The sequence below is a fragment of the Equus caballus genome, chromosome 1, assembly GCF_041296265.1.
Source record: "Equus caballus isolate H_3958 breed thoroughbred chromosome 1, TB-T2T, whole genome shotgun sequence".
In the NCBI taxonomy this organism is placed as follows: Eukaryota; Metazoa; Chordata; class Mammalia; order Perissodactyla; family Equidae; genus Equus; species Equus caballus.
The window spans coordinates 100,456,434-100,484,296 of NC_091684.1; the positions used below are offsets into that span (position 1 = coordinate 100,456,434).

General features: G+C 59.3%; 1 protein-coding gene and 1 long non-coding RNA gene across 13 annotated transcripts in view; one reads left to right on the forward strand and one right to left on the reverse strand.

Moving 5' to 3' along the window:
• Nucleotides 1-16,362, reverse strand: part of TSPAN14 (tetraspanin 14) — a 49,581-nt gene extending 33,219 nt beyond the window's left edge. The window contains exon 1 of one of the 12 annotated variants that reach the window (XM_070265830.1): nt 16,279-16,362. Coding sequence is in view for 2 of the 12 variants with exons in the window: in XM_070265798.1 (XP_070121899.1) it covers nt 2,025-2,205 (181 nt within the window). In the remaining 10 variants the exon portion in view is untranslated. Of the gene's footprint in view, nt 1-73; nt 240-1,040; nt 2,231-3,178; nt 3,386-7,671; nt 8,092-12,123; nt 12,313-13,869; nt 14,167-15,297; nt 15,692-15,934; nt 16,113-16,278 lie in introns of those variants that run through there. The other 11 variants (XM_023648942.2, XM_023648956.2, XM_070265863.1 and 8 more) reach the window with 11 other exon arrangements.
• A 2,501-nt stretch (nt 16,363-18,863) lies between these two features.
• On the forward strand, nt 18,864-19,942 carry LOC138923915 (uncharacterized). The gene is made up of 2 exons (XR_011438263.1): nt 18,864-18,978; nt 19,578-19,942. It is a non-coding gene; the product is annotated as an uncharacterized lncRNA (long non-coding RNA).
• The last annotated feature ends 7,921 nt before the right edge of the window (nt 19,943-27,863 follow it).

The following is a 27,863-nucleotide window of genomic DNA, read 5'->3' on the forward strand; positions in this document are numbered from 1 at the left end:
TGAAACTCTGAACTTGGCACACAGCCTCGTGAGTTTCCACCAGCACAACCCACAACCCAAACCCGCTGCGTACCGGGAGCGCCGGGGGCCTCCTCGCCACCCCGGGAGGGGGCATGTCTGCCCGGTGCTGTCTTCAGAGGGAGGCACGGGTGTGGAAGGGAGGGGGTGCCGGGAGGCCGGCTCTGCAGGAGAAACGCCGGCGGGAACGGAGGTCACCTCGGCCAGAGATTTTCAAACTTAACTATTTTTGTTACTTTTTAAGCTACAGGAGCCTTTGCTCACAGCAGCCCTGACCCAGAAGCCAGCAGGGCGGCGGGCAGAGCAGTCGCCTGTCTTCAGTGGCTCAGGGACGGGGCTCAGGAGGCGCACGCGGGAGAAGGACAATGGCTGACCCGGCCGCCTCCAGACTCCACAGAACATCAGACTCTCTCGGGGGGGCCCTTCCAAATAACGCATGGAGACGGGTCTGCAGGACTGTGACAGGCCCAGAAACACAGTTTAAGAGCCCACAACAGGCAGTTTAAAGGGACCCCCCCCCCGCCTCAACATGGGCCAAATCTGGAACAATCTAAGTGCCAAAATAAATAACAGTAATGGGTTTTAGCTCACTGAATAAAATAAGAAGGCCTGAGTCCACTGTAACATGGATAAATAAATGGATAAACAAACAAATGGGGGAGAAGAGAAAGTTCTCTACAGCACAAGGTCAAGTGACAAACGCAGTAGTTAGTCGAATTAAATCATCGCCATTCGCAACTTCGAGAGAAACAACTGCCTGCTAAGGACCATGGGTGGGTCCTGCCCCCATCTGCTGGACACCACAGGCTGGGACACTCACTCCAAGAGCGGACATTTACATCTCCCAGCCCTGGAGGCCGGGAGGCTGAGCAGGGCGCCCCCATGGTAGGCAAGGGCCCTCCTCCTGGTCCTCGGCTGGCACCTCTCACTGTGCCCACACATGGCGGGAGGGGTGGGGGGCTCTGCGGGGTCTTATTAGGGCGCTCATCCTAGTCACCAGGGCTCCACCCTCGTGGACTCACCTCCAGGCACCGTCGGATCAGCATTCGGATTTCAATGTACGAAATTGGGGACGCAACATTCAGACCATAACGGGTCCTAAAACTGGCTGATGTAAGTTGGAGGACAGAGCATGCTCACCTGGGCTGGAGCCTCCCCCACAAACAGCACACGGAAACTCAGGGTGAGAACAGTAGACACCTCCGTAACCCGGGGAGCACTGCTGCCACGGCCAGAATGAGTCAAGGTCCCAGGGGCCCTCCCGGGGTTGCGGGAGGAGACCTCACTACTGTGGCATGCCCGCCAAACAGGCCCATCCTGAACCCAGTTGCAGGCGGATGGAAGCAGCCCAGAGCAAGAGAGAGTCCACAGAATCAGTGGTCTCAAGGTGGAGTCTGTGGCCATTTTCCTTTGGGGAAAAAAAAAAAAAGGAACGAAAACACTGGGACAACAAACAGGCCTGGGTCCCAAACAGAGGTTCAGAGAATGACTCAGCAGGCCCCAGGGAGGCCACCCCGGGGAGGCCCCGGCCCACCCTCAAGGCAGGGCAGTGACCCGCAGCTGCAAGCCCAGCTGCTCAGAAAGCTGGGCCAAAGGAGGCCTGGCACCTTCCTGGCTCCCCAGTAGCTGAGGGCGGAGCTCGGCTCGGGGGCCAGGGGCCCTGGGCATCACGTGGGCCTGTTTCTGGAGACAGAGGTCGACGTGGAGCGTCCACATCCAGCAGCTGCAGCGCACAAGACGTGGTGCCTCTGGGCCCAGTTTACAGTGACATCTCCAACGGGGACAAGGCCCAGGAGGCCAGGTGCTGTCTCGTCCAGACCTCAGGAGGGGTGGATGGGGCCCTGTCCACTCAGACCCTCGACCGAAGGCTGGAGGCCAAGCGCTCCCTAGATTGGCAAGACTGAAGACAATCCACAGGGCAATCCAGCAGCAGACTCGCTCTGCAGTCCCTCGGGGTAAACAGCTTTTGTTGCAGGAGACAAACACCACAGGACCTGCGTCCACACCTGCTTCGTGCGAGCGAGGAGGCGGCCGGGGAGGCCAAGAGCTCAGAGCGAGACCCACGCCAGCTGGGGACTCAGCTCCCTCTCCAAAGACAGAGTTGGGCGGGTGCGAGAGAGCAGGAAGTGGGTACAGGAAGGAGGGGGAGGAGGGAAGCTGGTCAGGAAGCACCCACAGAGCAGACATCTACACGTGGACGCCCAACAGTCTGGAAGGGATGGCTGTGCCCGGAGCCGGGGACACGACACCGCAACCCAGCGTGGCAGCGGGCAGCAGTGTCACGCACAACGGACGCTCCAATGAGGGTTATCGACAGAGCTCTGTCCACTGGGCCCAGACACACACACACAGCAAGCTGCCCCTGCGGGGCTGGCAAGTCACGCTGCAGGCCGCTCCCAAACGCCGCAGATGTTCTGAGTGATAAGCGAGCAAAACACTCTGGGGAGAAATAAACTGCTCCCACAGCTGCGTCTTCAGCGGCCGTTCCGGGAGCTGCTCCAGCTAGATGCAAGATTCGACCTCGTGTCTAATGTAGACCCGAAATGTCCCCGTTGTAGGGGCTGCCTACCCACACCTCCCTCCCCCACCACAAAGAAACTATGTAAGAGAATGCAGAGTTGCACACGTTTACTCCTTTTCCTCCCCTTCTCCATGCCTGGAAGGCACAAAGAGTGCTGCTCTAAGACACTAAAAATCTTTGTATGCAAAGTTGCAGGGTCCCATACAATACAGTGTTTTAACACAGACAACCCACCCTGCTCCAAGGACAGCCGCTCCAAGGACGGCCGGGGTGCGTTCTCCACCCTGCCAGGCGGGGCTCCCGGCCTCCTCCGAGCCACGCAAACAGCCCGGGAGGAGAGGTTCAGAGAGCGGACAAAACAAACAAACAAATAAACAGACATGCCCAGGGAGGGACGCCTGCCGGAGAAAAGTAAGTAAAAGGAAGTGCATTGAAAACATCAAGAGAAAAGCAGCACGGGGCTGGGGAGAGGCAGAGAGGAACAGCTTTTTTTTAAAATGCAAATCAATGGTGGGAAACTGCTGAAAAAGGCACAGGGGAAAGGAATCTGGAAAGTCAGGTCAGTCCCTACAGCAGTGGCCCCCCAGGGCTGCAGCCAAGCCAGGAGCCCCGTCTCCCCGAGCCAGCGCAGGGGCTCACCCAGGCCTGGGCACGAGCTCCTTCCCCGCAGGCACCTCCCCATCCACCAGAGAGCTGGGGCGGGCAGGAATCCCAGCTAAGTCAGGAGACTTCTTCCACTACCAGAAATAAATGTATAGCTCTCCTTCTCGACCATTTATTTGAACTTTGACACATCAAAACAACTCTATACAGAACGCCTTGCTTCTGCAGAAAGCAAACAAGGTTGACAAGCTGAGTCTCATCCTGTCGTCCAGCCGGGCTGGGCGGGGCGAGCGGCGCCAGATGGCCAGGAGGCTCTGGCCGCCCAACCACAAAGGGCTCCGATTACCCCCTCGGCTCTGTGCCCCAAAGACGACCTCGCTGGTAGGCTCGGGGGAGGCGCCCGCAGCTGCCAGCCCAGGCGGCTCTCTCGGTCCCCGGGCCCACCTCCGGGACACCCCAGCGCCCAGGCTACCTGCTGTGAACGCACGCCCAGCGGGCTGCCAGACTCGTAGAAGTCAACGACTCTAAGAAGGGCCAGAGGGCAAGACTGCACAACCACAACACAGGCGGAGGGAGGGGAGGGGAGGGGAGGGGGGGAAGGGAAGGGAGGGGAGGGGAGGGGGAGGGGGGAGAGGAGGGGAGGGGAGGGATGGGGCGGGGTGGGGCTTCTCCAACTTGAAAGTCCTGCACATCACCTGGGAATCCCGTTAAATGCAGGCTGATTCAGCAAGTGTGGGTAAGATCCCCCCACACCGAGAGTCTGCATCTTAACAAGCTCCCGGTGAGGCCAGTGAGGATGTAAGATGCCCAGACACAACAGATGCAACAACACTGAGGGAAGAAACCACCACGAAGGCAAGTCACGGGAGGAATGCCCATCTTCACTGCGTGTCCGTTTCCAGGGACATGAGCTGCTCTCGTAGAGGAACGCCTTAATTCTGGCATCTGTTGGGTATTTTACTGCATCCCCCTGCATCCTCACAGGTTATTTTTATTCCCATCTCACAGCTGGGAAGCTGGTCTCCCTGCCCCTGGGGTATTGTCCAGGCCTCGGGTGAGGTCCAGGCCTCAGGTGACACACGCACGGCAGCAGCACAGCCCAGCAGTGGCACGGAGGCTGATCCCGGAGGCCGACAATAGGAGGAAAGCCCCTGGCACGGGAGGCCCAGGGCAGAGGCTGGCAGGGAAAGGCAGATAACGACCCAAAAGGGATGCCACCGAACAGATGGTTTTGCCCCCTGGAATCACAACAAAATAGAGACCAAATGTAAACCCAGGCCCCAGAGGAGGAAAGGCGACAGGCAGGCACAGCGGCTCCAGGCACCCCTTTGTTTTTACTTAGCCTGGCCTCACCCTGGGAGAGAGCTTTCCTCTCCTTGCCGCAGACTCAATTTCACCCGAGAAGGAAGGCGTCAGATCCAAGAGAAGGGGGCACGGCCCTGAGCACCACAGAGTGCGTCCACGTTGGCGTCGGGTGGCGGGTGTCCAGGGGCAACCAGACATTGTGCAGGCGACCACTGCCACCAAGGCCTCAAGGGCCTGAGGGAGACCTGCCCCAAGGAGAGACCCCATTAGTCCCGTCTTGTCACATTCCTTCCAAAACGTGTTCTGAGTTGGCAACAGAGGTCCAGGGCAGGGACCGACCAGGGAGGCGTCAGCGTCGCAGGACTCAGTCACAGCTGAGAACGTTCCAGAGTCCACCTGAGCGACCCGCCATCGCAGAGACCCCGCCCACGGAAGTGAAGCGCCAGGGCTGCCTCCCCAGCCAGCCTGGAGCACGGAGCGCCTCCATCGCGCCCCTTCCCAACCTCAAGGCCCGGCGGTGCCACAAGCAGCACTCGTGTCAGCGCACCTGCCCGGGAACTCAGCTCTCTGAGTCCCCCACAACGTGCACTGGAACAGGGACACTCACGGGCGGCCCTGTCAGGGGACTGGCCTCCTCATCAGTGACTCGGCTGATGAGTCAGTAAGACGGACGGAGTTTTAAAGGGTGAAAGAAAACACTAAATGCAAAAACAGTAGTGAGCACTCGGGGAGTCCTCACACGCACGACTCGATGTCAAAGGCAGGGGCCAGGGGCAGAGCCGCACCTCCAGGCAGAGGCCAGGGAGCGGCCTCACGGGGTGACACCAGACCCCAGGAAGCTCATTTTGCCCCAAAACTGGGGGAGAAGCGAGGCATTGAGACGTCAAGGGGCGGGAGACGGAGAACAATCCCCACAACCACAGGCTGAAAGCAGCAGCTGCCGTTTGTGCCCACCCACTGCCGCCCACTCAGAGCCCTGTGCACCCGGCCATGGGGAAGGACCGGCCGGACAGCGGTCGCTCTCGGCGGAGGGGCCACTAGTGGCCGGGGGCCAGCACTCCTGAGGCGCCCCGAGCACACTCTCCCCTCCCCACTCCTCTCCACTCCCTCGGGAGCCACACACAGGTGAGACCTCTCATTCCCACTGTACAAGTCACCATTGTTATGATCCCGTAAGAGGGCGACACCCTCTCCAACAGAGAGAAATAGCACCGCTGGGGAGATGGGGGACTGGGGGTGCAGAGGGCTGGGGGTACAAGGGGAGCTGGAGGCTCAGCGGGGGTACTAGGGGTACAGTGAGGGGGCTGGGGGTGCAGCCCGGGATGGGGGGCTCAGCAAGGGGGAGGCTGGGGGCTCAGCATGGGGGGGCTGGGGCTCAGCAGAGGGTCTGGGGGCACAGCGCGGGGCTGGGGTACAGTGGGGGCCCACAGGCCTTGGGCTCAGTGGGAAGCCTCCTGCCGTAGGGCTCCACTGGTGCCGCCCGAGATGCAGCAGCCCAAGATACAGCAGCCAGGGTGCAGAACAAAGGAGCGGCAGCAGCTCGGGCAGCGGGGGAGGCACAGGCTGCCGCCAGCAAGCAGGCTTTTCTGCAGCTGAGCGCTGGAGTGAGGACAGGGCACGCTGGGCCGAGCACGCAGGCACAAAGGACAGGGGGCCTGCAGGACAGCCACCCAGGCACGTGCCTGGCCCCCACCCAAGGGTGCAGCTGGGCGGAGGGCGCAGGCAGACCCACTCCAGAGGCGGCTGGCAGGTGGCTGACAAGAAAAGCGCCGGGCCCAGCTGCTCAGAACTCCTACCCAGGGGCTTCCAGGCACAGCAATGGACTTGAGAGGAGAGGGGGAATCTTCACAGAGGTGCCCACAAGGGCACGCCCCTTGTGACCTCCAGGGATGGGGACCCAGGCTTGGCAGCTCACTCAGCACCAGAGAACACAGAGGCCCTGGAATGGCCGAGGTCGGTGCACCAAAGGGCCTCTATCAAGCACAATGGGCTCCCGCTGCCCGCAACAATGGAGCACTGGCCACCCCCGCTGGCTCCTCTCCCCTCAGGAAAGGCCACAAAGGGAGGCAGCAGGAAACCAGGGCAGAGCCCATGAATGGCTCCACTGTCAGCTCAGGCCCCACCTCCTCAGCCCCACAGGTCAGCCCGCCCTGCCACCCTCCAGCCACAATGGCGACCTCTGTGCTGGGGCCCGGCCCACACAGCAGAGCCTGGGAGGCTCAGGGCTCATGGGGCAACTGGAGCTGCAGGGGCCACAGAGGCGGGGCCGGCATAGGACTCACACCGGCCAGCTCAGGGCCACACCTGCCACCTTGCCATTTAGAGGCTATGTGCCAGCCAGCCTTAACATAACATCTCCTGCCTCCTTCCACGGAGGGGAGGGTCAGGGTCATCTCAGAGGCACAAGGGGGCCACAGGACGGAAAACAGCCAGGACTCCAGGGAGGATCCCCAGAGAAGGCTCCAACATGCACCCTCCATCCCCCACCATCCCAGGAAGGAAGACTCGTGCGAGCTCAGGCCCTGCAAATGCTCTCAAAGGAGGCCGCCTGCTCACGGCCCATCTATTATTTACACCAGGTGCCGGCTACACAGGCTTTTAAAATCACAGGGCAGCAGTGGGGGCCCCAAGCAGCCTGGGGCAGCATGGGCTGACGGGGGCTGCAGAGCAGCAGCAGATGGGGACATCCCGGGCAAGCGACGGTCTAGTGAGGCCGGGATAGGGGGCCAGACCCTCACACCAACCCCTGGAGCCAAGGGAGAACTTGCTCTTCTAGAAGCTGATGCCCAGCCTCCACCTCCCACCCTGCCAAGTGCTGCAAAGCCCTGGGCAGCTGAAACCCACAAACGGGAAGCCCTTCCCCTCCCCAGATCCCATCTGGCTCGGGTGACCCTTCACAATCCTGTATCACACTTGGGGGTGCACAGACCTCAGGGCCCACGGGACACAGCCAAGGCCACAAACAACAGGTGCCACCAAGACGGCACCCAGCTCCCCGACCGCAGCCCCTGCAGCCTCCCCACTGCATCCCCTCCAGTTCTAGTACCCGCCGCCTGGACTCCTGCAGAGCCGTCTCCACCACAGACCAGCGCCCTGTGCACGGCACTCTGCAGTCTGGCTCGCAGAAACAAATACTAAAAGAAACTCGGTGTCCATCGACAGGGGCCAAAGTGAACGGGCTCACCACACAGAAGCACGGGGCCCTACTGAAAGGACGGCCTCACCGTGTGTGCTGGGATGGAGCAGCCCCCAGACGAACTTCAGAGCAGAGCAGTCAGAGCAGAACGGAGCAGAACAGCGTCACGGTGCACCAGCGGGACAAAGAGGAGCGCGAGCTGCTCCGCTGGGCGCCCAGCATCTGCGACGGGGCCTCAGGGGAGCTGAGCTGCAGGGTCGGGAGGGCCGTGCTGACTTCCACTGTGCATCCTTATGTGCTTTTCACCATGGATGCATGTTCTTTAAATAAAGTTAAACCTAAACTGACATTTGAAATCCCTGAAGTTTGTAGCTGGAGGCACAGGAATTTTACCTCTACGTCTCTACTGGCAGTTTGTGGCAGAGGAAGGAGCAGCGGGGAAGGAGGGGAGAGACAATGGAGGAGGAGGGAGTGCCGGCTTCTGGAATACAGTGAGACTCAGGGACTCAGAGGGCTTCCTGCTCACAGCTCCTCCCCACATCCCACAGCAGGAAGTTCCCAGGAAGATCAGAGCACATTCTGACAAAGGCACAGGCAAACGGGGACCACCTGCAGCCAGGCCACTCGGGAGACTACGGACCCCCAGGTGCCGCCCCGTGGTGGCGGGAGGGGACTGAACACAGGCATCCAGGCGTTGGCAGGGACCCTTCCTGGGGCCTCCCAGTCACCAGCGAGGCACAGGTCCTCAAGGCAGGAAGCCATCCCAATTCTAGCAGCTAAAGAAAGCTATTTCAACAGATTTCTAGGCCTGGCCGGACTCCAAGAACAGGCTAAAAACAGTTTCTCCAAAACCCCAATTCCTTAACCACTAAACTCCACGTGCCTTTCAGGAAATGGAAGCAGCAAAGTGGAGCTATAAGATGGGTGTGTGCTTACTCCTCATAAAGGACCCACGTTGTCTAAAAGCTCCCTGTAACTGATGTGACAATAAATACCCTGCATATCTCCTCCCAGTGACCCTCCCCCTAAGGAGCAGAGTAACCATCCCAGTCCTCCTGCTGAGGAACAGGACACAGGCCCCTGAGAGCCTTGATGGCCCCACCACTTGGGGGGCACGGAGCGGTTCAGGAACCGAGCTCTTCCCACCCAGCAGAAGCCCCCACCCCGTGCCCGGCGGCCACCCCAGCACAGAGATGCCCCGGTGCCCTCAAGCCCATATGCCCAGGCCACAGAGAAGGAAGGCTGGAGAGAGGGAGGGTACAGGCTTGGCTCCTCTATCCTGGATGATGCTTCCGGATGACTGCTCGATACCTTAAGGAACACACATGGGACCTCACAACAAGCAGGACCCTGCCGGCACTTGGGGCCTCACCCCTCAGCTGCTGGGAACAAGTTCCTGCCCCTCAGTGGGCCACTCTCGCCCAGAATCCTACTACCCTGTGTCTGTCTGTCTGTCTTCCCACAGAGCCGCTTCAGGACGACCCTGACCCACAGGGGCCCTGCGCCTGGGCCATGCCACCCCTCCTCCGGACCCCTCAGGAATGCGTGCCCCCCCCCACACCGCCTCTTCTGAGACACGCCCCGCAGAACGGATCTGTGCTCACACCACCACTTCTATCTCACAGGAAGCAGCTGGGGTGACAGGAGACAATGACTGTGGCAGGCAGGACGGCCACACAGCCGGGTTCTGTCGCCACCACTGTTCCCTGCAGGGGTGGAAGCGGGCCGTGGGGCTCTCAGGAAGGGGGGAGGGCCCCCAATCACACCCAGCAGGCTCTCGTCACACACCGTTCCCTCTCACAATAGCAGGTGGCCTGGTTCGTAAAAAGCTGGCTGCTGAAACCACAGCAGCCCCAAGAGGAGGAGACACACCAAACAGGGTCACTCGTGCAGGGTCTGAGCAAGGAGAGAGGAGGGGCCATGAGAACACGGAGGAGCCCCATGCATGGAGGGGGAAGAACAAGGCTGGCTGGATGCAGCCGCCAAGGCCCTGGGCAGGAAGGAAGCCGGGGGTCCCACCAGGAGTGCGCCAGGGGCGGAGAGCTCCCAGAGCACCTCCCTCCACCAGCTCAGGTGAACTGGGCAATCCAGTCCCTCAGCCGGAAGATGGGGAGATCCACAAAGTCGTCAGACCGGTTTGCCTAGGATGGGGAGAGCAGAGAAGACAAGGTACAGAGGCCAAGGAAAGAGGGTCAGGCATTGGGAGGGGCTGTGGTCTGGCACCCCAGCCAGCATTGGTAAGCTGCAGGGAATGGAGTTGAGGCCAGGCTACTTCCTGGGTGCAGAGGGGCAGTCCAGCCAGCTGAGAGAGAAGGCGCAAAGGGACAGGAGCCAAGAGATGCTGAAAGGGTCTAGGGCTTCTGGAAACAAGGGCGTGACACCACTCATGAGAAAGAAGAGTGAGTGGAGACAGCTCAGGCCAAGAACCAGGTCAAGACAACAGCTGGCCTGGGGTCCTGACAAAATGGCACTGCTCCACCCAGCTCGGCCAGGCCCTGATGCAGAGCCTGACCTTGGTTCCTTCTCTGACCTTGCAGAGTTCGGTTTTAGCAGGAATCCTGCCAAATCAGTTTAGCCGGGATCCGCCGCCCATAGCTGAGCAAATTCCTCACCCTCCAGTGGAATACCCCCAGGTAATCTCTGACCACCTCAGCGCGCCTTCAACAACAATCCTCTGAGGCTAGTGGGAAAGACCCACCCCACCCTCTTGGAAATCTTCCATCCACCAACGGCCCCACCTCTGCTCCTGGGCTATAAACCCCTACCTTTCCTTGTTGTCTCGGGATTGAGCCCACTCTCCCCTCAACAGCAAAACCCCCTGTAGCAGCCCTTACCCATCTGACAGCCCTGAATAAAGCCTGCCTTACTGTTTCAACAGGCGTCAGGATCATTTTTCCTTTAACAATGCAGACCCCACGTGTCCCTGGACCCCTCACCCAGAGAGGGAGAACCACCTGGACTGGGGCTGGAGCTGGCCTCCCCCACGGAGCCCCAGGAACAGACCCCGTCTGCCTGGCCCAGGGGCGAAGGGTGAAACCAAACAGCCAACCCACAGGCTGGCCAGACACGAGGGAGGTCACCTGGAGAGGAAACAGGGTCTCTCACAGCACTAGTCACTCCGTGGACACCTGGAGCCTGTCCCCGGAGTGGCTGGTGGGCAGCCAGGGGGCACAGAAGAAGCAGGTCTGGGCACAGTTGGGCGGGCACCCCAGATGGGGGCCCTAACACTCCTGCTGCTGAAAGGCCCACCACAGCCTGAACCGCTGCTGCGGGTGTGGGGCCCACTCGCCCTCCAGGAAGTCCAAACCTGAAGCTGAGGCAGACGTATTCCTCAAGCCCAGATCTCACGCACCCAGGGGGCGGCCAATGCTCTAAGTGCCAGAGCCCGCCTTGGGACGGTGCTTCCTGGGAGCGGGTGCAGCCCCTGCCCTCCCTGCTCAGACCACGGGGCGTAGGAGGCATAGAAGAAAGAGATTCATGGGACACCCACTAACTCCAGCTGCCGGGAGGGCCCCTCTCCGGGCATCAGAACTAGGAACAGCTCCAACCTCCTTTTCTAAGGTTCCCTCCGGGGTCCTACAGAGGAGAGCAGCATGGGCCCCCAGAGCTGAGACACAGTCAGGGAAAACCCAGGGAGGGGCACACCACCCCCCCCCCGCCCCGGCCGCTGGTCCCGGCCCTCCTCGAATCTCACCCTGCAGGAAGGCCAGCCCCAGCCCCCCAGTTCCCAGGAGCAGGGTCTGAGGCAGCTCCAGGAGCTCGCCTCTCAGCTGGGGCCCAGAGGCCACTCAGAGCCAGTCGCCACGGCTCCCTGCCACCCGCACAGGCAGGAGGCACCAGGAGACACGACTGTGCCTCCAGCCCTCGCGAGGGCAGATCCCAGGCTCCAAGCCTTCTCCCTGGCTGCTTAGAGAGAGGAGGGACAGACCTCTAAAAGTGGGCAGTTGTAACTCCGGCCTGCCTAGGCCCCCTTCAGCCCCCACAGCCAGGTCTCCTGCCTGCAAGGGAAAAGCCATGGCACAGCACGGGTGGCCCAGCCCTGCCAAGCCTGGGGTGGTGGGGAGGAAGTGGGCTCCAGAATCAGCTGCTGGCGGCCCCTGGGCTGAGGGCTGTCACGGGACGTGGGACGGCAGCCCCACATCAGCCCCACATCAGCCCCACATCAGCATCAGGCCTGACTCGGGCTCAGGTGCTGCTTCTCAGACCTGAAGTGTGGACTGAGGCTCGAGGGACTGCGGGAGAGACAAGAAGGGCAGCTCCTCCCACTCCACAGACGAGAAGACCAAGACTGGGAGGAGAAAATCACGGACCGTCTAGGTCGCTCAGCTGCAAAGTAGACACGACTCAAAAGCTGGCCCCACACTGTCCCCTCCACGAGCTGGACAGCGATGCTCCTCTTCGTAGCCCCTTGGCAGAGGACCGGACACCCCCGAGGGCCAGGCCCTGTGCTGGTCCAACACGGCCACTTGCCCTCATCTGAATCAACCAACACGCTGCCGACAGAAAACGGAGAAGAGATACTGCGAATGCCCACACTGACCCACTCAGAGGGGACGCTGCCACAACGGGGGCCCAGGCAGACCGGGCACGCAGGCCTCGACCAGGCCAAGGGCTCCCACAGCACTGGTCTACGCGGTCCCCTGGGGACTTGGATCACCAGCCGAGAGTGGGACCGCCATGGTAGACCACCGGCACATCTCCGTCTACTCCAGATGGGGAAGCAGAGACCCTGAAAAAGGAGGGAACGTGACCAAGAAAGTGAGTTAACCACAACACAGAAGAATGTGAGGTCCCACCACCTCCACCTGGAACTCACCCAGACCAAGCCGGTGCTGGTCAGACAGAAGCACAAAAGGCAGGCCCACAGCGTGGCCCGAGGGGGAAGGCAATTAACAAAGCGGTGCTCCCCCACCTCCTGCAGACCAGAGAACCAGCCAAGCCCCACACTCGAGCCCGCTCTCATAGGGTGCCATCCTGGAGGAACCTCACCACCCACCCCGTCCACACCCCTGGGCCTGCAAGCTCAGCCCGAGTCCCAGAAACGGAAGGGGAAGGGCGAGGCCCACAGGGGTGCCCCTCCCTGCTCCTGGCTGCCCCTACGACCCACAGCCAGATAGAGCATATAGAGCACGGGACGTCCAGGGCTGAGTGCCGGGCAGTGAAGGGAGCAGGGGTCTGCTCCATCCCCATGGACATGAACGTCTTTCCTTAAGGGCCACCAGGACCCAGCAGCAGGAAACAGGGATGGCCGTCCCAGCTCATAGCCCCCAGCACGGAGCTGAACACATGCTTAGTAAGAATCCCTGATCCGTGACTCACCGCTAGTCCTGAGCCACAAACAAACGAATGAACAAATGAAGGAGCCCAAGACCCCAGGAACTCAAGGAGCTTCCCCGGGGCCAGAGGAGCAGTAGCCGGGCTCTCTCTGCCCTCACACACGTTCTTGTCCACCGTCCCTCTGCCCCTCAGACGACATCGCAATTCACCTGTGACTTAAGCAGCGTTTCTCTAACTTATGACCAATGGGACCTTGGGAAGAAGTCACAGGGATGGCACCGAGGTGGCGTGGGGGGGCGTGAGTAACGTGCACCGGACACTTCCAACTCTCTCCCCACCCCCGAAGGTAAGTCTGGCCACAGGACGGCTCTGCCCAGCGAAACGCCACTTCTGGGCGGCCGCCGTGAGTGCCCAGGTGGGACCCGTCACACTCTCTGTCCCTCTGTCCAGGCGCAGGAACGTCCCAATCAATGAGCACGGGTCCCACGGTGAGACACGAAGTGGATGTATGACGGGTGTGGTGTGACATGAACCCGCGTTGCTGTCGGCCTGAGACTTGGGGAGCGTGCCCGCAGCAAGCGATGCTCCCAGACAGACAGGCGTGACTCATTCCCGTCTCCTCCGCCCCGGCAGTGTGGTCTCCCATCCAGCCTCGGGGAGACAAAAGCTCATCCCCAGGCAGCCGGCCGGGGTTCAGGGCACCTCCCTGACCCGCGGTCAGAAGCAGGGCTGCAAGGGCACCTGCATGAAGGGCTTTCGGGTCCCGCTGTGGGCCCGGCTGCCGGGTGTGCGGACCGACTTTAACACAAAGGCCGTGTTTAACCAGAGAGGAAACCCGCTCACCCTGAGACCTTAGGAAGTCGCCCTGTGGCCTCCCAGGGCCGCAGTTCCTCATCTGCAAGATGCAATGTTAGCATTCTCCTGCGCACCCTGCGGTTTCAAGGGTCAAATGAGTCAATCCAAGTGACACTTCTGGGATAGCGCTGGGTCCCAGTCTCCGGGAACTCACCAGGATGACACTCAAGCCTCCCACAGAACTGCTGTGCGCATCTCCGCAACCTCCACAGGCTCAGACCCAGCAGAGCTTCCCAGCACTGGCGTAAGGGCGCTCTGTGGGCACGGCCAGCCCGAATTCTACCCTGGCTGACGTTAACTGAGCAACAAGTCAAAACCCCACACGCATGGTAGCCCTGAGCGAGGCCTCAGGAAATGCCTCCAGAACCAGGGCTTCCCGAATGCCCTGCTCCGGACTCCGCACCACCAGGACCTGCAAGGCAGGCCTCTCCACCCACGTGACCCGAGCTTTGTCCTCCCAGTCCCAAACACGGAAGGGAGGCACCCTCACCTGTCCTGGAGGTTCACCCCCCCCAGCTGGTGGAGGAGGAGACACCCTGGGAGGCCAACCCTCCGAGGCCTCCTCCTCCCCTCGCCCTCTCCTCCCAGGGGCACGCACAACCTCGTGGAGCAGCCATGGGCTGGGGCTCCTGTTTGCTAAGCTGAGACCCAGCTCAGACCCACGAGCACCTACTCCACGTCCAGGCTGGCCTCCAAGACCACTCAGCTCAGAGGCGGTCAGGGAGCTGTGAGCCTGGAGCAGCACTGGCATGCCACCGGCACCCCACCAGCTCCCCAGCACGCTGTGTTAAATGAAACGAACATCCCATTTTGTGGTCCAAGCAGTGGAGTTCAGAAATGTGGGGATGAAGAGATCAAGAAATTCTCCAACGGAACGTGGGGTGCAACAGACAGAAGAGAAAGCAATGACGGGAGGGGAAATCCCTCTGGTGGCCCAGGCTTCCAATCCTGACCCCAGTCAGGAAGGATGCTCAGGATGGGACAAAGCTTGGAGGCAGCTGAGAGAGGAGCTATAAGAGCATGTAAGGCCAAGACACGTATGGGCTTCATTCTGGGGGGACCAGGAACAAGAGAATCCATAGGAGGAAAGGCACCCGCCAACCACGGAGCTGGCCAAAGCCAGTGGGGACACAGGGGTGGTGGGGGTGCTCTGACGGCCTGGGCACCAGGTCTCCCTTCCTAAACAGGGAAGGGTGGCCTGAGCACTCGGCAGGCACCAACTTTTCCTGCTGTGAGGTCAAGGGTTAGGGGGAAGGCTACTTGTGAGGATCGGGCAGGCAGCTCCCCGCACTCCTATCGGCCCAAGGGCAACCCCCATCTCAGAAGGGAAGAAGACCCCCAGAGAGCAGACCACTCGGGAGGGCACAGCTGTACAGGCTCCAGTGCAACGCCCTGCACGCACGGACACCGCCGCACCCACCGCGCGGCAGTCGCCGGGCCAGGACCCGGCCCGCGACCCTCCCCACCCCAGCACGGACCGCTTCTAGCCCTGCGATCCGTGTCCCAGCGCCGCCGGGACCAAAGGCCCTACACACCCCCCCCCCCCCCCCCACACACACACCCTACCCCCTCGGATCCCTACCCTGCCCCGGCAGGACCAGCAGCCCGGACAAGACCGCTCCGCAGCCGCAGTTAGGTCCAGAGTCAGGCTCGGCTCCCCAGCTCAACCCCAAACGCGCGACACGGGGAAGCTGGGTCACCACCGACTCCAACTCGGGCCGCCCCGCTGAGCGCACCTCCAGCGGGCGGGGCCGGGAAGGGACGGCCCTCCGGAACGCGGCACCCTCCACCCCGGCGCGAGCCGCGGCGGCCGAGGTGCCGCGCTGGAGCCGAAAGGGCGCCCACCGCGGGGTTGCAGCCGGGGACAGGCGGCAGCACCCAGCCCGCGGCCGTCAGGCCCCTCCCCCGCGCACCCCACCCCCGCTCGGCCGGGCAGCCGTCCGGGGACGCGCGCAGGGCACGGGCGACGGCACCCCGAGCACACGCCGGTCCCCCGCAGCGGCGCCCCCGCCCGGGCCCGCCTGCCGCTCTGGGTCAGCGTCCAGGCCTCCCGGCCCGCAGCGATCGCGCAGACAAAGCCGCACCGCCCCCCGCAGGCGCCGGAGCCCAGGAGCAGAGCCGGACGGGGGAGCGGGCCTCGTCCCCGGGAGACGCTCAGGGGGCAGCTTCAGACAATACGGGGCCGGGCCCGGCGGCCCGCGGGCTCCGCGCTCACTCACCGGGCGCGGCGACGGCGGCCCGGCTCGGCCGACGAAGTTGGAGCAAGTTGGGCGGCGCGGCGCGGGAGGCGCGACTCCGGCCGTCCGAGCGCGGGGCGGGGCGGGGCGGGGCCGGGGCGCGGGGAGCAGCCGCCGAGGGTCGGGCGCCACTTCCCTGCGCCGCGCGGTGCGGCCCGCCCCCCGCGCACGGCCCGCCCCGGCTCGCCCCGGCTCGCCCCGCCCCCCACGCGCCGGCCAACCCCCGCCCGCAAACCCGCCACTCCCCCACCCTCCGTCCCCCGGTTCGCCCCGCCCCAGCCCCCCCCCCGCGCGCCTGGCACCCACTCCGCGAGCCCCTAACCCACTGGCTCGCCCTGTCCCCCGCGCGCCGGGTCCGCCTTCCGCGCGCTCCCAACTCCACGGCTCGCCCCGCGCCCCCCACCCACCAGACTCCGGGCCCGCCCCCCGCTCCGGGCCCGCCCCGGCTCGCCCCGCCCCCACGCGCCCCCAACCCCAGCTCACGGCCCGCCCCCCCGCGCACCGCCACTCCCAACCCCCATCCCCCATCTCGCCCCGCCCCCGCTGCGCGCCAGGCCCGCCCTCTGCGCACCCCTCCACCGCCACCCTCCATCCCCGGCTCGCCCCGCCCTCCGCTGCTCCGCGCGCCCTGGTCCCCGCCCGCCCCTTTGTCCCGCTTCGGGCGGGGCCGGAGGCGGGGCCGCCCTGTCCCCGCGGGTGCGTGGCGCAGGCCCAGCCTGGCGCCGGCCCAGCTTGGCCCCGGCGGAGCGCTGGTGGCTGTCGGGCGCTCGGTGGAGGGCGCTGTGCGGACGCCGCGCCGGCCTCGCTTCTGATCCGCCGGTCCCGAGCCAGAAGCGCGATTGTAGGGGCCGAGGAGAGGCGACACCCCAGGGGCACGGGGTGACCGGGTAGAGGGGGGCGCCGGGTTAGGAAAGATGGCTGTATTGCAAAGAGAAGGTGTTCGTGCCGGCCCTGGATGCTGGGGTGGGGAGAGGCTTCAAGAGAAGGGTAGAAATTAACATTTTCATATTTCTCTGCAAACCGGGCGGTAAGGACTCGCTCCTTCCAGCCTTGGTGCTAAAAATACCGAGCCTTCTTTGGACCGCCTGCTGAGATTGGTGCCTCACCTTCTTCCCAAGGAGATGGCTGGGAGGATTCTTCAGAGGACGGGAGGAGGGACGGTGGAGGGGTGTTTGCGCCCCCCGGCTGGGTCTGGCGTTGGAACGGCCGACCTGTGTGGTCTCGGCCCGCCTGTCTGCAAAGCGAGGCGCAGGCAGCGCCCGATTCTTAAACCTTATTCGGTGGAGGGGGGCTAGGTGGTCTGCGATGCCGGGCAGCAGGAAACGCGGGACTGCTAGAACTGGGTTAGGAGGCTAGTTGCACCAGATGCCAGTAAACGCAGCCAATGGGTTACGTCCAATGTAGGGAGGAGATCTTGAAAAGGACACTGTTTTTTTTTATTAAGGGGGATGCAGCCTGAATGTGATGCCCCAGACAGCTCAGGGACCTCCGTGGGGCACCTGTCTGTCCAGTCCCCGTTCCGCAGACAGTGAGTGCTTGATCGAGTGCCTGATCTGGGCCAGGCCCTGTTTTCATGTAAATGAGTAAGCGAGACAGTTGAGGACCCTTGCTCGGTAAAGCTTATTGTTAGCGAGAAGACAGATAATTGTGAGTTGAAGTGACCACTGGGACTGACCCAGGGGCTGTGATAGGGAATAAGGGCTGGGAAGGTGTCTCTGAGGAGCTGATGTTCAAATTGAAGTCAAAACAATGAGGAGAGCGCCTTGGGAAAAGCCCTGCGGAGACATCCATGTCGAGAGCAGTATGTGCCAAGGCCAGGAAAACGGTACTCCAGATGTCAAGATGCTGAGACAGAACCAGTGTGTCTGGAGAAGCAGCCTGGGAAAGAGAACCAGGATGAAGGGCGGAGGTGGGCAGGGGCCAGGGCGTGCACGGCTGCGTCTAGGAATGGAAACTTCTTATTAAACCATTGAAGGGTTTCATGCAGAAGACTAACATGTTCTGATTTTCTGCTGTGTGAAGAATAAATTGGGTGGGTGGCGGGCAAAAAGAAAAGCAACGAGACAAGTAGACTGTTGTGGCCGCCCAGGCCAAAGATAACCGCAATTTGACCAAATTGGTGGCCAAGCTGAGATGAAGACTTGAGAGATGCTATTTTCGGCATGGACTTGTAAGGACACATGGATAGGATGGATGCGGGGGAGGAAATGGAGAAACCACAGATAACTTTCAAGTTTCTGGCTGGAGTAAGAGGGTGGACAATGCCTCGTTTCTTGGATGGGGAGCCTGGAGGAAAGGGGCTCCAGCTCAGGGAGGAACATCGAGAGTTCTGATTTGGCCATATTGAGTTTGAGATGCCCGTCAGAGATCCTATTCGATTGTCCAGCCACCAGGAGCTGAGAAGAGAGGCCTGGACTGGAGGTGGGGCCTTGGGACGCATCATCTTACAGATAGTAAAGGCCATGAGATCTGAGCAACTCGCCTAGGGTGAGGAGGTAGATACAGAAGAGGAGAGGGCTCAAGAGGGACCCAGAAGAGGCGGGCAGGAGCCAGAGCAGGAAAGAAGACTGAGAAAGAGAGGCTGGGGAGGAAAGGGGAGAGCGCTGTATCCTGAACACTGGGGAAGGAACGTGCTTCCAGAAAGGAGTGGTCCGCTGTGTCATGTGCTACTTAGAGGTCAAGTAGAACAAGGAGGGAAGGACCCACTGACTCTGGCAACATGGAAGTCATCAGCTGACATGGTACGGACAGTGTCGCTGGAGTAGTGGCATGGCAGCCAGGCCATGGCAGAGCTCTTGTGTGTGGACAGTGTGTCTGACAGGGACCGGAGAACTGGGAGGGGTCTAGAAAGAATCACAGGAAGCTTGGCAGAGATGGCTAGGTGACCCTAACAGGCATTCTTCCCCTTTTCTTTCATCATCAAATTCCAATTCTAGCTGGCCCCGCGGCTTTCCCGAACGAAAGCAAGTTTCTCAGACGCCCTCGCAGCTAGGCACAGAAATACGCCTCGTTCCAGCCAACAGGAGGTAAGTGGAGGTGCCCACGTGCAGCTTCTGAGAAGCAGCTTCAAAGGGAAACGGTGTGCTCCCCTCGGCTGTCGCTCTTTCCCGCCCACTGTTACGTGTAAATAGGCAGCTGACGCTCCAGCAGCCATATTAGAGTTGGAAGTGGAGGCCACATGTTGAGGATGTTAGCGGAACGAGTTAGAATAAATCTGGGCTCCTAAAATTTGAGGAGCCACCATTCCTGCCCCCAGCTGCCCACCTCTTGACTTTCTATATGAGAGAAGGAAAGAAATTTCTTTCTTGTTTAATGCTCTGTTTCTCGCATGTCTGATTTTAACTTTTTTTAGAACACAGAGGGTTTTGTGAAAATATGCAAGTTCCTAGAGCAGATTTGCAGTGACAGGAGTGACCCAAGAGAGAAGGCAGGGGCGATGATTCTGAAGAAAAGGGGACAGGAGGTGAGATATGGGCACTCATGGAGAGGATGCCTCTGATAGAAGGATAGGTCCGCCATTATAAGGAGGGGGGTGGGGAGGCAGAGAAGATGTTTCCAAGGAAGGTTGGGATTGGAAAAATGATCATTCACACTTGATGATTTCTGCTTAATCCTGCCTGTGAAGGAGGTCGTGAGCTTGGAGCAAGGAGGAGGAGAGGGTGAAGCCAAGCTAGTGAACTGTGGACTGGGTGATGCCTCTGGGACACAGCTCCTTTCTGGACCAGTTGGCCACACTGCTGCAGGGCGTGAAGAGGGGGAGGGAAATGCCCACAGAGCCAGCGTGGCCTCCACTCCGCCCCCAACCAGGCCTCTCTTGCCAGTTACTGATCACACTCACCTGCCATTCGCAGCTGCCACGCGAGACCCGCTGAGCTCTACCTGACCCATTTTGACAGTAATATGGGGCGGCCTCAGAGAGCATCAGGGATACTCAAAGCAGAGCAGGCCCACTTTATTTTCCTTTATTAAAAAATAAAAAGATTCGAGACACGCACAGTCCCAACTCATAAAGGGGCTGTACTGTAACCAGTGACTTAGTTTCGGGGTGAAGCCCAAACGGTCATTGCCAAGAGTATAGCTGAATTGTGGCGCAGACTGCAAGCCTGAGGACTGGGATTATGGGAACAAGAAGCAGTCAGGAAGGAGGAAAAGAAAGAAGCTGAGAGTTTCTTCTCCTTTCCCTGGCCCCGAAGTCGGCTGTAAATAAAGTTTTAAATAGAAAAGCTTGGCCTCTATCTTCCTCTGACTTCCCCCTTACCGCTCTGTCCTGATGTGGTCTGGTCCCAGGGCCGCTCGTGCTCTTCTGGCCTCTGCTCTGCAGCCCCGCCTGTGTGTGGCCAGGCCAGGGGTGGGCACGGGGAAGAAGCTTGAACGGAAGGGGGCCTTTGGAATTCAAGCTCTCCTAATCCGCAGCCTCTTGATCCTGAGCAGAAAGTTTGCATCCCTGAGCCCAAGTTTTCTCATCTGTAAAGTCAAGATAATAGTACAACCCCCCTCCCCCAAGCTTATAGTAAGAATCAAGTGAAATAACGTTTGTAAAACATCCTGTAAGGTGTAAGGAGCTCTGTATTTGTTATCCGGGAATACTGCCTTATTGGGGCCAGACTACCAAGGATCTTAGCGTTAGTCGGGACTTTTCGGTTGGAAGTGAGAAAACCCCACTCAAACTAGCTTAGGTTACTGGAACGATAGCAGGTTGTTGACAGAATAAAAAGAAGAACTTGAAACCAGGTCGACTCGGGACACTGAGGGCTGTGAACGGCCTGATACACGTGGCCCATCGTTGACTGAAGTGTTCTGCAGCACCTGACTATGTTAGAAAGCAAAACTTCCCCAGGGCTCCCCACAGACTGCTGCTTATGCCTCATTATCCAAGTCTGGTCACACGGCAAGCCGTGGGTCCAAGGGAGGCTGGAAAATCTAATTAAAAAAAATTAGGTCTCCAAGCCTGTTTGAAAGAAGAAGAGAACGGATATTGAGAAAGCAGCACAGGGATGATAATTAAAACCACGGGAGTAGAGGAAATGATCCTGGGACTGGGAGATGAGAAGCAAAGAGGACCAAGGACAGAATCCTGAAGAAGACAAAATTGGAGGAGATCAGGAAGAGAAAGAGGAGCAGGACCAAGGAAAGGAGAAAGAGCAGTCAGTGAGGGACCTGCAAAGCCAGAAGGGTGGCGTGTGTGGAAGTCAAGGGAAACGAACGTTTCAAAAAGGAAGGAGTGATCCCTGGTCTCCAGCGCTCAGAGAGGGCCGGCAAGACCAGGCTGAGGAGTGACCACTGGGGTTGGCAGCCTCAGAGAGCTGCTCCAGTGGGATAGTGGAGTCAAAGCCAGCCACTAGTAAACTGAAGAGTAAATGAAGATGAGAGAGAGGTCGTTAGCTGGAAGACGATGATGGTGAGGGGTTAAGGGAGAGATTTTTTTTTTTTTTAAGAAAGCAGAGACTTGAATATGTTTAAATGATGAAGGGAGGAGGCCCTAGAAGAGGAGAGATTGAAGAGTCTGGAGGAAGAGAGATAATGCTTGCTGAAGAAGATGGGAAGGATCGGGGTTCAGAAGAGGGCAGTCAAAGACGAGGGCAGAGGGGCCTCCATGGCGACAGGAGGAAGGAGGAAAAGCTGAGTGAGGATGCGGATGTTTGTGCATTTTGTGGGGGGCCTCTGAGTGAAGGCTTCCATTTTTACTGCAAATGGGAGGAATTGTCACCTGCTGAAGGTAAGTGGGAGTGGGTGGGACCCAAGGATTTCAGAGAAACTTGGGAGAGAATGAAAGAAGCTTCTGAGGAGGACCAAGCGGGAGGGCCTGGGGAAGGATTGAGAGCTTAGCTGAGAATGGAGACTCAAAGTCAGAGTGACATCTCAGAATACACAGCCTTCATCAGTACTCGGCCGCTGGGGTTCCTACAGGCACAGAGAACAGAGAGTAGAATTGATCAAAGTTTAGGGTTTTCCAGGAAGGCATGATAGAAAAACAATGGTGCAGAGGCATCAAGAATATTGGAAAGAAAGCTCTTGAGGTGTCTCGTGAGTCTTGGCTGGTAGGGGGAGAAGTGACAGCTGGAGGGGCTGGTAGATGGGAGAAAGGAGAAGATGGGGCTGGGGGCTGGAGGGTCCTCAGTGACTGCAGAACACAGGTATGGTTGCACAAGGCTGTGGACAGACAGAGGCATGTATCCGTGGGAGTGGGTGTTCAAGATGGAAGGAAGGATCAGCGGCCCTCAAGGTGAGGAAGTCAGGCCAAGAGGCCAGTGTGAGGATGGGTCACCCCATGAAGGTATGAAGGACTCGGGGTGCAGGCACTGGCAGTGAGCCAGGCACCAACACCTCGGGAAGACCTTTCCCTCCAGGGCCAGTTTTGAATTAATGCCGCCTTTCTTGAAAAAGAAGTCAGGGAGCCCTGGGGACACGTGAACAGCAAAGAAATTGATTCCTGGGCCTGTCACCCAATGCCTGCCTTATTTGTTCCAGAACAATCTCTCTTAAAGAATCTGCAAACTTCCCAGGGCCTCTTGCTCCTGTTTGCGTCTGCAGCCTCAGCCATGAGCCCCCTGCCCTCCGACGGTGTCCTCTACAAGACCCTAAAGCATTGTGATGGGGCCTGTGTGTGAACATGAGACGCAGTGGAGCACATTTTCATGATGGGGGCTAAGGCTGTGTTCACAGGCAGTGGTGGCAAAGGGTCCCATCGTCCCTCAGCTCAGTTGTCCCATCCATGAACGGAAGGTGGGAGAGAGGAAGTTTCAGTCAGTGGCCGCCCAGGGCCCTCTCTGCTCTGACTGTCTGTGAGTCAACCACACTGCAATTTCTGCAAATGGGGGAAGATGATTTTGCCAAAAAAGGAGCCCCAGATGAGGCCAGACCAGGCATCAGGGAGAGGGAGCAGATCAGAGAGGTCAAGAGCAAGGCCCGATGAGTCAGACTGCCTGGCTAACCCCTAGCTCTGCCCCCTAGAAGCCGTGTCCCCTCAGGGAGCTATGGGATACACACAGTGCGAAAGTCGCTTGGCAGCCTAGAGTGTTTCTTCTGGAATAATCTCATGTGAGCTGATCTTCACAAAGCCCCGACGGGTAACACAGACTTGGAAATGAGGCTCAGAGGGAGCTGCTCAGCCCACAAGTGACTAGAAGAACCAGAACTGTCGGCTCTGTGCCCAGACCTGAGTGCCCCGTTTGTCACCATCTCCCACCCAAGACTGTGCCCTGGACAGTCATGAACACAGAGATTTGTGGGTCTGCGCAGTCCCTGGGACCTCTGTGCTCAGGCCCTGCAGGAGGGGCCAAGAAGACCCCGGGAAGGGAGGAGAGGGCGTGCCCCCCGAAGCAGCATGGAGCTGAGGCGGGTCGCAGGCGTCACAGTGCCCCCGCTGTCCCCACAGCTCTGGGCTTCCGCGGTCCGCTGCGAGAGCCTGCATCCCGGGAACTCTCCGGGCAGCTGCCGCGCGTGCACACTGCCACCTCGGGGCGGGCGGCGGAGCATGGAGCCGGTCCAGCCTTGCTGTGTGCGCCAGGGAGGGAGGAGGGCTAGCAGCCCGTGTCTCCCGCCGGGCTCTCCTCCTCCTGGCCACCTTTCTGTTGTCTCTCCTCTTTGCACGCTCGGGAGGGACCGCATATGGCGCCCAGCCTCTCTGCCAGTGTCCTGATCTCCCCTCCTGTGAGTGCCGCTGCTCTTTCCAGACTGCGCCAAGCCCCCTTCGCCCTCGCTCACCCCCGCCGGCTGTCCCGCCCCGGCGCACCTGAGTCTTCAGACACCGTCTGTGCCCTGGCCACAGCTCGTGTTCATCTCCAGAACGGATGACTCTCCAAGCGCCAGCCCCGGTCTGGGCTGAAAATCGGACCTCATCATCCCCTCCCAAAACCCTCGGACGTGCCTTTTCTACGGAGGCTGACCAGGCCTGGTCGCGGTGCCCGCATCTCTGACCACAGCCGCCCGCACGCCCGGGACCAGCCTGTCACCTCTCAGGGGCGGCCAGGCTGCCCCTCGGCACCAGGTGCTGGAATTTGATAGCTCAGCAGGGAAGTGCCCAAGGGCCTGAAGCCCCCTTTCATGGGTTCTGGACAACGGATGAGTGATCCGGGCTCCGGGCTCCCCGTGGGGTCAGGCAAGGCCTGGCTCGGACCAGCCTCACGGTTCAGTTTCTCCCCCACCCCTGCTCCCCTCACTTCTCGTACACAGAGCTCCAGATCCAGAGCCACTGCTGTGTCCTGTGCACGTGCGTCGCCTCGGCCTAGAACATCATTTGCCTGTCCCCTTTGTCTGTGAGGATACGCAGGGAAGGAAGAAGCCCCTCAGCCCAGCTCCCCAGAGAACAGGCTGCACGTGCCCCCACGTTGCTGGCTCCCGGATCATCATTCACACCCCGACACTGGGGTCTCACTTTGCTTCTCCTCCGCCAGCAGCTTCTGCCCTCTGCCCTCTCTGAGAGGCACATTCGGGTACCCCAGGAGCGAGCTGCTGATGGCTCTGCTCAGCTGTCACCACCCCTTCTCAGGCAGAACCTTCCGGCAGGCCTTGCAGGTGCCTCTCCAGCCCACGGGTCGCTGACTTAGAGTCCAGGACCCACCGCCGGTCCAGCAGCTGTGCCCGGAATGGAGAGTTTGTGGCACGGAGCCCTGGTGAGGGGCCTCCGATGGGAGGTGTAGCATGACGTGCTCTCCGAGGCCCCCAGGACAGGGCAGTGACGCATGGGATGTGGTCACAGAACCTCTATTCCGTCTGCTGACTACAGGCAATAAGGAAACCAATTTAGATCCCCACATTAGCATTTGCAACAGGTTTGGGTATGAATAGGCAGATCCGGTTTCGGGATGATTGTGTTCTTATCTGTCGATTTTTAAAGGCGTTTGAAACATTTATGAGACTGAATCATCAGAATTGGGAAGAGTGTAATTGGTTACATTTAATGTTTAAATGTTCAGAGACATCGACTTGGTTAGAATGATAAAAATTCAATTTATTAATTGTAGAAATAGTATGTGAGTATTGAGAGAGATGCTGTTTCCGTTTTCCTACCTTGGACGTTGAACGAGCTGTGGAACTGGCAACATTTCTCTATGCACACACAGCCCCTCAGCCCCGCAGGATGCTGGGAGCCAGTGGAGGGAGCAGGACCTTGCTGTCTGTGCACCAGGGGTGGGAGGCCGTCTGTTCCGTGCTGTGCCCACCACCCATCTGGGGCCCATGGGAGGGGCTGCCCAGTACTCTAGGGTGAGGGTTTCGGTGCTGGAGGCCCCCTGCCCGCACCCACGCAGGCCTGCAGTTTGTCCCAGGCCCTCCTGAGTCACAAAGGCTGGGGAAGAGATGCGAGCCAGATATGGGCAGTGGCCTCTGCCTGGCACAACTTCAAAGGGTTCCTGCTTCAAAGGGGAGTAGCACCGCCCACTCCAGGAGCTGCCTGTGTCTCCAGCCCAGCTCCCCCGCCCCCTGCATCCCGGCCCCATCCAGATGGTGCAGGCCGCCTCCGCCTGCTCTGCAGTCCTGGGCACAGGCCTGGCAGCAAGGTGGGCCTTTCTCTACCCTGAGCAAGCCTGGCACAGTCACGAAGGCCACAAGGCGGCCGGGGCGCCCATGGGGTTCACAGGCTCAGGAGGCCTGGCTCCCTCAGGTGCTTGTCTGAACCTGTGTTCCTGTCCAGGCCTCTGCCCACGCAGGCCAGCGGGGCCTCCCCTGCTCCTCAGAGGATGTGAATTTCCCACTGTTTGAGTCTCACACATCTGCAACCTCTCCGAGGGCGGGAGAGGGCGGGCACACAGCCTTCTGGCTGGTGACCCGGCTGTGGAGGTTTACCAGGCACAAAGGGCAGTGCTATTCTTATTACTGTGTTAAAAATGTGTAATTAGTTACTACATTCACATGGAACAAATTATGCAGTTTGAAAGGGCAGTAAAAGGGACATTTTCCTCCCACTGTGTCCACAGACACACCAGTCTCCTGCTCCTGGAAGACAGTACTGTTACCAGTTTTTCATGTATTTTCCCATCAATATGTCATGGCAGCCCCTGCTGGTTGAACCCTCAAGTCCATTCTGTTTTCTCTTTTCAGGGACAGAAGCACCGGAGGTGATCAGGGTCTGAGCCGTCCATGAGAAGGACTGCATTTCCCAGCCCCCCTTGTGGCCATGCAGCCCTGAGCCCTGGCCAATGAGAGGCGAGCAAAAGCGAGGGGCGCTTCTTCCAGCTTGTGCCCTAAGGGAAAGAAGGACGTTCAGCATTTGACGAAATTCAACATCCTTTCTTGATAAAAACTCTCAACAAGTTAGGTGAAATGATGCTGGCTCGGCGAGCCTAGGAGTCGAAAGAAGGATTTCTTTGCCTCTCATGGTCTGGCAGTGGTGCTCTTTTATTCAGAGACTAGCATGGAGTAGCATGGGGACGGGACCCGTGGGCAGTAAGAGCTGCAGGCATGGGGACGGGACCCGTGGGCAGTAAGAGCTGCAGGCGTGGAGACGGGACCCGTGGGCAGTAAGAGCTGCAGGCATGGGGACGGGACCCGTGGGCAGTGAAGAGCTGCAGCCTTGGGGACGCGACCCGTGGGCAGTAAGAGCTGCAGCCTTGGGGACGGGACCCGTGGGCAGTAAGAGCTGCAGGCATGGGGACGGGACCCGTGGGCAGTAAGAGCTGCAGGCATGGGGACGGGACCCGTGGGCAGTAAGAGCTGCAGGCATGGGGACGGGACCCGTGGGCAGTAAGAGCTGCAGCCTTGGGGACGCGACCCGTGGGCAGTAAGAGCTGCAGGCATGGGGACGGGACCCGTGGGCATTCAAGAGCTGCAGGCATGGGGACGGGACCCGTGGGCAGTGAAGAGCGGCAATGTGTTGAGGGTTAGACCTAAATTTATACGGCATGGGTGTGTGAGTTATTTCTTTACAAGACAAAGGAAAGATGATGTAAGAGGTAATTAAATGGTATCAGTGCAGGTGGGGTCTGGTTATTGTGTGGTCATATAACTTTAGATATGAGTCAGGTCATATAGATCGGCATGTAGGCCAGGACACCTTGGGCTTCTCCCCCTGGCGCAGCCTTGATCCACATCAATAGGACCGTTCTCAGCATAATAAACGCCATATAGGACAAGCCCACAGCTAACATCATATTCAATGGTGAAAAGGTGAAAGCTTTTCTTCTAAGATCAGGAACAAGACAAGGATGCCCACTCTCGCCATTTCTATTCAACACGGTGCTAGAAGTCCTAGCCAGAGCATTAGGCAAGAAAAAGAAGGAAAAGGCATCCAAATCAGAAAAGAAGAAGTAAAATTTTCTCTATTTGCAGAGGACATGATATAGAAAACCCTAAAGACTCTGCCGAAAAAACTGCTGGGACTAATAAATGAATTCAGTAAAGTGGCAGGACACAAAATCAACACACAGCAATCAGGTGCATTTCTACACACTAACAATGAACTGTCTGCAAGAGCGATCCAGTGGGCGCCCCATCCAACAACAGCAGGACACACATCCTTCTCAAGTGCCTAAAAACATTCTCCAGGATAGATCATAGTTAGGCAATCAAGTAAGTCTTAAGAAGTTTAAAAGAACTGAAATCATACAAAGTATGTTCTCTGACCACAATGGAATGAAATTAGAAATCATTAACAGAAGGAAATCTGAGGAATTCACAACTATGTGGACATTAAGTAGCATACTCCTAAATAACCAAGACGTCAAAGAAGAAATCACAGGGGAAATCAGAAAATATTTTGAGATGAATGAAAACAAAAACACGGCATACCAAAACTTATGCAACCAACACAGTGCTTAGATAGAAATGTGAATGTGTAAACAGCTACATTGGGAAAGAAAGATCTCAACTCAATAACCTAACCTTACATCTTAAGCTACCAGAAGACGAAGAGCAAACTAAACCAAACACAATCAAAAGGAAGGAAATAGTAAAGATTAATGCCAAAATAAATGAA